This window comes from Nannospalax galili, unplaced genomic scaffold (genome assembly GCF_000622305.1).
Source record: "Nannospalax galili isolate Female #2095 unplaced genomic scaffold, S.galili_v1.0 scaffold1029, whole genome shotgun sequence".
In the NCBI taxonomy this organism is placed as follows: Eukaryota; Metazoa; Chordata; class Mammalia; order Rodentia; family Spalacidae; genus Nannospalax; species Nannospalax galili.
The window spans coordinates 1,294,302-1,304,061 of record NW_008359198.1 but is presented as its reverse complement, the minus strand read 5'-3'; the positions used below and the strand labels follow the sequence as shown (position 1 = coordinate 1,304,061).

Below are 9,760 nucleotides of genomic sequence, written 5' to 3'. Positions count from 1 at the left end.
GCATGCCTTTAATCCCAGCACTTGGGAGGCAGAGGCAGGCAGATCTCTGTGAGTTCAAGGCCAGCCTGGTCTACATAGTGAGTTCCAGGACAGCTGGGGCTACAGGGAGACCCTGTCTCAAAAAGAGCCCCCCCCAAAAAAATGTTGGCCGGGTGTGGTGGTGCACGCCTTTAATCCCAGCACCTGGGAGGCAGAGGCAGGAGGATCTGAAGCTTGGTGACTTACTTAGGCCAGTAGGATATTAGCAAATGTGATGTTGACGGAAATGAGAAAATGGTTGAGTGCCAGAGTTGGACCACAGCTGATGGCACACAGCACCAATCCTTGGAAGATACCTCACTCGAGTATACCAATTAGCTCTTGTTAAGTAGACAATGTCACCAACACTTAGAAACTTATACTTCTTTCTTTCATGTGATTCTGTGGGTTGGCTTGGTGGTTCCTGTGGTCGGGGCTAGTTCATCTGGGCCAGATGATGTAGGATGGCCTCAGCATATATGGAACCTCACCTGGGTTTGGACCTCTTTCCATGTTTCTCTTACCACCTGGGAAATCAACCTAGACCATCACCTGGTAGTGGGATCCCCAAGAGTAAGAAAAAGCAAACCTCAATTCCAACTGCTTTCTACCTTCTGTTATATATGTCACATAGCACTGGCCTCAGTAAGTCACCAAGCTTCAAGCTTCATGCTTTTAATGGGTAGAGAAGAGCAGTCACACTGCAGCAGGTATGCCTACAGGGGTGGGAGAATTACTGTGGGAACATTTATAGTTTGTCACACCCAACGATGGCAGGGCCATTTCTTATTCTCTCCTGTTTCTTCCCTGGAGACAGAAAGAATGTTTGACCGGGGCTCTTAGCACTTTCTGCAGCTCTTGGCTCCCTTAGATTTTGCTTTATCGCCCCCCCCACCACCCCACATTCAGTTATAATTTGTCATGAGCAACATGAGCTGAACTTTACCTTCAAACCTTTTGTGCAAAGGATGTTTTTCATCTACTTGCCTATCAACCTGCCACCCTCTTCTTGACTGATGCTAATGTTCTGGGTGAGGATGGGTCCACGATGCATATCTGATCTATCATTTCTGGCTGGTACAGAGGCAGCAGCCATTTCCTCTGGAACATCAGCCATATGTATGTATCATTCCTATTGAAACTTAAGCCTTTTCACATACCTATGCTTGAACTTACCTACAGAGCTATGGCTCAATCACTTTCTTTCTGAAGAACATAGATTATTACCTCCTCCTGCCTTATCACGTAGCACATGGTTGTACCTCTACTGTTGATCATGATGGTTTGTGATAGTTGGTATATGTGCTGCCTATACTAAACTGTAGTCTTCTTGAAAGCAGGGACCATATTGTCATCATCACTGTCACTACTACCATCATCACCATCAACAACCCCATCACTGCCATACTATACTGTCATCACTATCATTATCACTACCACCATCACTACCATTACCAGCACCCTCATGACCTCCATCATCACCTTCACCAGCTATTATTTGTGTGTGGGGGGGTATGTGCATGTTGAAATGACATCTGGCCCCCTCTTCTCTTGGTCCATATCACAAACAGAGGTCCAATTTTGCCAAACTGCAGTCTGGGACACCAGTGAGTTTATTGAGCTTACTTATAGAGCTATGGGTGAAGGTTTACTTACAGGAGTGTGGGTGCTCCCCTCCTAAGGCTGCACCAGAAAGTCTCCATCCAGATGTGGATCATGACTTCCCCACAGCCACACAAAATGGAGACAGACACGCCCCCCAGCCCCCCCCCCCAGCTTCCTCAGCTTATATATCCTTAGCCCCTCCCCCTTGTGCAACTAGGGCTAACTGGCTGGTTGAGAGGCACGGCTGACTCTTCCTGTCCCTCCTCTCTTGCAGAGTGTAACAGTCAACAGCTTAGCTTTGATGATCCTAGGCAAGCAGGTGCAACCAAGCTTGGGAAGAAGGCATCTGTCCATGGTCTGCTGGAGGACAGTCCTGTGCGACACGTTCATGTGTGGAAGGGGGGAGCTTATCTGTGCACGTGCCTGTCTTCCTCACGTTCATGTGTGGAAGGGGGGAGTTTATCTGTGCACGTTCCTGTCTTCCTCATGTTCATGTGTGGAAGGGGGGAGCTTATCTGTGCACGTTCCTGTCTTCCTCATGTTCATGTGTGGAAGGGGGGAGCTTATCTGTGCACGTGCCTGTCTTCCTCATGTTCATGTGTGGAAGGGGGGAGTTTATCTGTGCACATGCCTGTCTTCCTCAGTCACTTTGTACCTTATGTCATGAGACAGGGTTTCTTCACCAAACCATTTAGATTAGGCTGCCTGGCCAGCAAGCTCCAGAAAACCACATGTCTGCATCCCTGTGCTGGGGTTACAGGTGTGCACTGCCATACCTTGAGTTTTTGTTTTACATGGGTGCTGGGGATTGGAATTCAAGTCCTATGCTTGAACAGCAAGTACTTTACTCACTGAGCCATCTTTTTAGCCCCATCTTCATCAATCTATGGGGCAACTATATGCTAGAAATTGAGTTAAGTGCTCCCGTCTACTATCTGCTTTTCATAAGCTGTTGTTATATTTCTGATAAAGAAAATTCACTTTACATAGTTTTCCAATTACTTTTTTACTTTTAGTTTCTATTTTTTTTTTTTATCGAGTTCAAAGGAGTCAGAGTCATAAAGCATTTTCCCTCCACGTCACTGTGTGCTCAGTGGCTGTACTGAGTGAAGGGAAGAATGAGTGACTGGCTCTAGATGACTTTGAACAACTGTTCCCCCTTTAGGAAAAATAACTCCATCTTTAGTGGCTGCACTGGGCAAAAGAGAACTAAGAAAACCCACTCCTAGACTTCCCAGGGATTGCTGGCCAGTACCAGTACTTTCATCCACAATACTGCAAGAGCCGTTAGTGCTTCTGTAACATTGTCTCACTGGACTCTGGGAGGCAACTGCCAAAGTGTTGGGGGGACCCTGCTGCTAAGGTTGTAGTCCTCCATGTGCTGATAGCTCTAAGGGGCTCGGCGCTATATGGAAGGACTCCCTTTCTCAGTGGGGGCCTCCTGCTCTCTGCCTGACTTACCTGGAAAGTGCCGCCAAGCATGGATGCCTGACCTTATTTGGAGCATGACCTTTGGCCTAGTAATAAACTACCCCCAGGTTTTTTCTACATGATAATTAGGCATTGCCCGGTAGTCGGATGATAGGATCCTACTGCCACACATAAATAAAGCATACTATGAGCACCTATCAGCTGAAGCTTTGGCTGCTGCCTCCACACTATATTTTCCCTAATCCCCACTGAATAAACAGAGCTGTTTCACTGAGTCTGGAGCTGTATCACTGAATCTGCCTCCCCCGGAAGGGCTTTCTTCCATCAGTGTTCACTGGCCGTCCTGACCCCTTTCGTCGCTTCTGCTCCCTTTGGATCGGTGGTCAATGACCCACGAGGGGAGAGAGAGACCCCACACTGAAGTATGATAATCTTTCACTGAAAAATGCTAGGCTCTAAGTGGGTTGGCCAGCACAAAATCTTGCAGTAGGACTAAGGTTCAGTGCTGCTATTTCTAACCTTTTATATATGGCCAATGATACAGAAAAGACTGAAATAACCGGGTATTTCAAACAGCGCTGTTTTAGGCTCAAGTTCAACAAAGACCATAGAAAGCAGTAAGTAAAGGCTGGCTGATCCTAAAGTGAATTGCTCTATGCTATGTTTAGACAAGGGAAGACTGAGAAACAGGGTTTGCTGGCCCACTGCCCACCTATAAACTCAGAGAAGGGTCAGAGGGTAGAAGAGACTGGACAGAGCTTTGAAGGCTCCCCAAATCCCATCCCCACCATGTAGTGGAAGGAGAAAAGAAGGATGTGTCTTCTATGTCATATGACACAGGTGTGAGAAGCTAGTCTTCCTATTAGAAGTCAAGTCAAATGGTTGCTCCTAGGACAGAGGGTACCAAATCCAGATCCCAACTGCAATGTAAATCTTCCTATACCCTCTTCTTTCCTCTCAAACCCACTTATACCCTGAGAGGGACTGAAACTGGGCATCTTGTGGGGAACAGAGGAGGACCCAGTGGAGGAAGGCCCCGAATCTTCATCTCTTCATTGCTAATTATTCACCTGTGGAGACATCACCACTAGGAAGGTGAAGGGGAACAGAAACCGGGGAGGGTTTCGGAAAAGCAGTGTGAGAAACATTAAGGACCTGTGTGTCATATAAAACAGCATAGTAGAGCGAGCAAAAATCAGTCCTGTGATTGAGGTGGGCCTTAAAATCACTTACTTCTGGAACAGAAGGAGCTGTAGACAGGGGGTATCTTGAAAGATCTGCGTGTGGACAGAAGTAAGGGCTGGAGATTCTTGACAGTCCAGCTGCTTCAGGTTGGGGGTCATCTTGAAAATGTCTCCCTCCAGGGTCTTCAACCTGGGCATCTTTCTCAGGTAGAGGGACTTGAGATTTGGCAGGTCTCTGATCCACCCAGACTCAACTGAAACACAAGGTAAACTGTCCACTACCCAGCAAGTCACAAACCCCAGGGACCAGCGCAGCATTAAGGAGATGAGTGGCAGGATGAGGTAGGTCACTGGCATGACAGTTTTAAGGGTCCCATTTCAGCAGGAAGAGCCTCTCCCAGCTATGCCCAATCCTTTCTTCCAGCCAGAGTTGGCTAAGGCCAGAGAGAAGCATGGCTGACCCAAGGCCACACAGTTGAGAAAGAGGAGTGAAAGTGTGCCCGGGCAATGTTTCCAAGCCTGCTGCTCCCCCAGCCTCTGGCTAAACACACACAGAATAACCAGACTTGGCTCTGATACGTCCCAGGCTGGGGAGCTTTTGAGGAACGTGAGAAGAGGGGAACAAGGCTGGATGGAGGCGGCCCAGAAACTCAACTTAGTGGTCTCCCGATAAATGGAGAACGTTTCCCTTCCTTTCTGAATTCGTTGTTCCTCCCACCTGCTTTGTGTTTGAACGGCTGGTTTTTGAAGAAACAAGTGTAACCAGGCCTGTGAACCAAAGGCACCTACCTGCTCCTTCGTTCTGCTTGAGTGAGCCAACATTCACAGACAGTTCTAGCCGAGGATAGGACAAAGCAATGAATTCCTCTTCAGCATGCTTGTTGCTAAGCTCCTCTGTTCATCAGCCCCCACTCCAAACCTACCTCTCCACCCCACAGCGTTTATTCAGCCACGGAAACAGCAGAACGCAATGGCTAAAGCGTTGAGCTCTGCCAGCAGAATGCCTGGGCTTGGATTTGGGAGCACCAGGCCCTTACAGACCTGGTCAACGACTCTGGTCAAGTCATTCCACCTTTATTGGTTTCCTCTTATGTAAACCGCAGACTGCCAACAGTTCCCACCTGCGAGGCTCAAAGAGTGTGGGGCACTTTGGACAGGACCGCTCGGGAGAATGTGCGGTATAGTTTGGAGGCCAACAGCCGGTGAATTAGGCTCTCTGGTCACTCGTGGAAGACGCAGCCCTGATCACCCCACCCTGGCCGCACATGCCTAACACCCGACTTACCCTGCTCTAGGTGCGTGCCGCTCAGATCCAGGACCTCCAGTGTGACCAGTGGCTGTCCGTCCTCCCTAGTGAACGCCCCGTCTGCGATGCTCCCACGGGCGCCGCGGCCCAGCGCGCTGCAGGAGAGGTTGAGCAGTTGCAGCTCCGGGAGGCAGGCGAAGGCCCGGGGCTGCAGCTCCCGCAACGGGTTCCCAGCCAGCGTCAGCATCCGCAAGCTGTGCAGTGCCGGCCCGGTGCACGGCGGCAGAGCGGCCAGCGCGTTGTGGCTGAGGTCGAGCGCGAGCAGCCGGGCTGGAGCGCCGCCGCCCCAGCGCAGCGCAGAGATGCGGTTGTGGCGCAGCGTGAGCTCCCGCAGCTCCTGCAGGCCGCCCAGCTCCGGCGTGCTCAGGGCCCGCAGCAGGTTGTGGCTGCCGTCGAGGCTGCGCAGGGTACGAGGAAGGCAGGCGGGCAGGCGCTCCAGACTGCGGTTCACCAGAGTCAAGACCGTGGCTCCCACGGGGAACCCCTCGCACGGCGAGTCGGAGGTGGTGTAGCTGCCCCTGCTCTCCCAGGGACCCTGCTGGGTGAGGCGGAAGAGCGGGACCGGTTCCTGGGGAGGCCCCCCCAAGCTCAGGCTCAGGCTCAGCATCATCAGCAGGGGCAGCAGCAGCGTCCACCGCATGGCTAGTCCCTGGGGAAGACAGTTGAGCGCTGATTACAAACCCTCGATCACAGGGCAGATGTGTGTCCCTGGATGTTCCCCGAAGGGTATGGGGGACATGCCCCCATTTTAACTGGCGAGCAGAGACATCACTCCTGGCCACCTTCCTCTCATCTCCGCTCCTTGTTCACTGCGACCCACGAACCCTGAGACCCACAAGCAGTGCCCTAGCAGTGTCCCTCACTCCCGCGGGAGGCCCCACTCATCTGCGTATTCCTGGCCTGAATCTCCCAGGACCCCCGCCCCCGTTTCTTTCTTCCCATTCCGTGTTTCTGCAAGGTGGAGCTGCCCTCTTTCTGCAGTAAACTTTCCACTGAAGCAGTCTCTGCTTGCTGATTGTGAAGGCCCTTAGGTGAAAGACTCTCTGCTGAGACAGAAGACCCGAGACCCGGGAAGATTTTGTCATGCTCAGCAACATTCGCTGGGCCAATTTTGCTTAGAACTACCCAGTCATGTGTGAACCCCAGTTTGCATAAAATAAGTTCTGGGGTCCTTTCTTCGGAGGAGCTCAGTGTTGCCTTCAGAAGAAAGGAGCTCTAGACGGCTGTGAGGCTTGGGATGCCCGAATCAAGCATTTCCTGGTACCAAGTAGGTTCCAACAAAAGGCAGCAGCGGCTGTCAGCTCTTTGCTGCTAGGTTTGCTTCTGCAGTACCCAGGGGTGCAGCTAAGGAGGTCATGGACCAGCTGGGGAGTGGCAAGGTGGCTTCTAAGCAGACCTGAATCTTGAGGTTACTGCCTGATAGCCCCTGCACTGTAGACGCAAGTTCCTTCCCTGGCTTCTTTGCTGAATACAGATGGATTCCTGAGCCACCATCCAGGCTCCAAGTGGAAAGCCTCCCTCTTGCTAACTTAGGGTCAAACTGGTGAGATAGTTGGTGGGAATTGAAGCCAAGAGACCAGGCATCCTGCAGTATGCAATACTTACCGGAAGCAGTCCCTGTGGCTTGTGATACCCCTGGACACCCTTTTACAGCCCTCAATCTTGTTTCAAATATTGCAGGAACCAGTGACTTTCCGAGTCAGCTCTGAATGCCAGAGGGAGGCCTGTTTCCCAGCTGCCCCTCCCCCATCCCCATCTTCTGAGAGGCCTGAGATACTCCAGCCCCTGAAGCCCCTCCTTCCCTACCAAGACTTCGTTGTCTTTAGCCCACTCTATTGCCTCTCTCTCCACCCCACTTCAAGCCTTCCCCTTTACAGGCCTGGCACCTCCTCCTGGCCCTCCCATAGTCACCTCTCCTTACTCCACATTTCCCCAGGCGTGGGAAATGACCGAGTCAGAGCGGAGGGCTCTGTGTACAGTGAGGCAGCTCTACCACCTCTCAGAAATCTTCTCTTCTCTTCTAAAAATGTTTCCCATCTCTTGGGATGGTTGGAGGCCAAATGGTGAGCTGGTAGAGGAAGAAGCTGTCTCTCCTGAAGGAGGGGTCGTTTCCCAGTCTACAGGGAGACTTACAGAAATTCACAGGGAAGTGACCAGAGAGGGTATCTGCAGAGAAGTCTTCAGGCTGGGCCTGCTCAAACCATATGCAGGAATCCTCCAAAAGAATGATTGCTCCAAGACCTAGTTCAGTGATGGACTGGGTATTTGTTTCTTGTAAAGAGTGAAAGTAAATAAAGAGACCGACATTGCAGAAAGAACATTCCTGCCCTGTAGCTGGAATGATGGATCTTAATTACCAAAAGCCTCAGGTCTCCCTGAAGACTTGCTGATACAGCCTGAGCTTTGTTTGCAGTGCTTCTGTTTAGAGCAGACAAAACTAGTTTCTCCTAAAGCCACTGCAACCTGCCCTCATTTCACCCAGGCCCACCAAGAAGGCTGAAAGCAAGCCAGGCTAATTCCTCCCCATCTCTGTGTATACAGAATCCTGGGACTCAGGCCTCTTGCCTTTTCCTCCTGTTACCCCTTATCTGGCAGCTCTGAGCATTCCAGAAAACTTGCAAACTGGTCTGATGGTTACTAGATATTGGAAAGTTTCCTTTGAGGTCTTCTTCATGAAAAGCCTAAACAAATAAACAAACCCTAAAAACCCTTTCAGTCTAGCGCCAGGCAGGTCCTTGCTACTCAGAAGCATTCCTTTGTGTGCCTGAGCTGGGATGGGAGAAGCCTGGGCTGTGCTGGGCTGTGCTCTCCACTGCAGAACCAGCCAGGAGTCTGGGTCTTTGTCCCAGAGGGAGGAGCACTACATCAAAGATGATCAGGGGGCTGAGCGGGAGGAAGAAGGAATAGAAAGGAAGATGGGAAAGAGAAAGGGTTGACTCCCACTGGCCAGCCACGAGCTCCACGCCTTTGCACAGGGTTCCATACCCAAGAATCAAAGCCCCAGAATTAAACCTGCACTGTTCACCTGGATGAAGCCACAGCTCCCCTCCCCTGAGGCCAATAGGGTATTATGGAGTTCAGGGGATATAAGATAAGAAGGATCAGAATCCACTCTCTGGGCTGCTCTATTACCCCAGCAGATAAGTCCTTGGTGGGCTACCCAGTGGTCCCTGGCTGGGGACGCTGACGGCACTCCCTGCATGTGCTTGTTTAGGACCCCTTTCCATGCGCTGGGCTGGCCTTGCCCTTGTGTAGTGCTTTCTGCTTTTCATCACCCCTCCCACTTTTCAACTGAGCACATCCTGTAGTCAGAGCCCAGGTCCATATTCATGCTCATTGAATCTTCTCAAGGTACTGACTATTGTCCCTTCCTTATAGATAAGGAAACTGAGGCTCCTGGAGGCTGACAGACTGAGTGAGCTGTCACAGACTTAATCGGTGTTCAGTCACTTTCTGTGGGCCCCAGTATTCAATGCTGCTATAGTCCTCTTTAAGAGAACCTTTCTTAGATAAATCTGTATCATTTGAGATGCTAGACCAGTTTGGAAATTTTCTTTTGCAATTGAGCTGACTTCATGATTTACTGGGCATAGGACTGAAACATAAGGCCCATGGGCACCTCTCAGGGACCTCTAAGCCCTCTTTTACATTCTCTTATCCTTTTCTAGCACTTTAGGGAGGTCAGGAAGATGACAGAAGTGTTTGTTCCCACCAGAGAAGGATGACAAAGACCTGGGTCCTAGTAATCCAGTGAGAAGGAAGAATGACCTATTCTCACAGGTCCAGTCTGACCTTTTCTTCACAGCCCACCATGTCTTACTTGCCCTAGCACAGGAATGGGGCTGTACCTGAATGGCTAAGGCTAGCCCACCTGGTGAGTGCCAAGCACTGGGAAGTGTTCTAGGGGTTTTGACCCTTGCTCTTCTAGAGCATTCTCAGGACTGTTAGAATACATATCCCAAATACAGGTTACCCCAGAGGTCTTCCAAGGGGTCTTGTCTTGCTCTTTTTACAGCCTGGAGTGGGGTTGGCTGGGGCTGGACATGTGGCTATTCAGGCAGCCATCCCAGCCTTGTCCCGTAGATGCCAGCTGGCTCTGTTGTAGGCTCTTCCCACAATTGCTACAGTTGGAATGTGCAATCATAAAGTTTCATTCTTCTCTGACACCTGAGATAAGCCGGTGGAATGGGAAGGTGATTGTGGGAGGACATGGTAC

The 9,760-nt window shown here is 50.8% G+C and overlaps 1 protein-coding gene across 1 annotated transcript in view; it reads right to left on the bottom strand.

Moving 5' to 3' along the window:
• Lrrn4 (leucine rich repeat neuronal 4) overlaps positions 1 to 7,221 on the bottom strand; it is an 11,909-nt gene extending 4,688 nt beyond the window's left edge. The window contains exons 1-3 of the mRNA XM_008822845.3: positions 7,150 to 7,221; positions 5,524 to 6,193; positions 4,288 to 4,492 (exon numbers count right to left, since the gene is read on the bottom strand). Coding sequence (XP_008821067.1) covers positions 4,288 to 4,492; positions 5,524 to 6,184 — 866 coding nt within the window. The 5' untranslated portion in view covers positions 6,185 to 6,193; positions 7,150 to 7,221. The remainder of the gene's footprint in view (positions 1 to 4,287; positions 4,493 to 5,523; positions 6,194 to 7,149) is intronic.
• Positions 7,222 to 9,760: the final 2,539 nt, after the last annotated feature.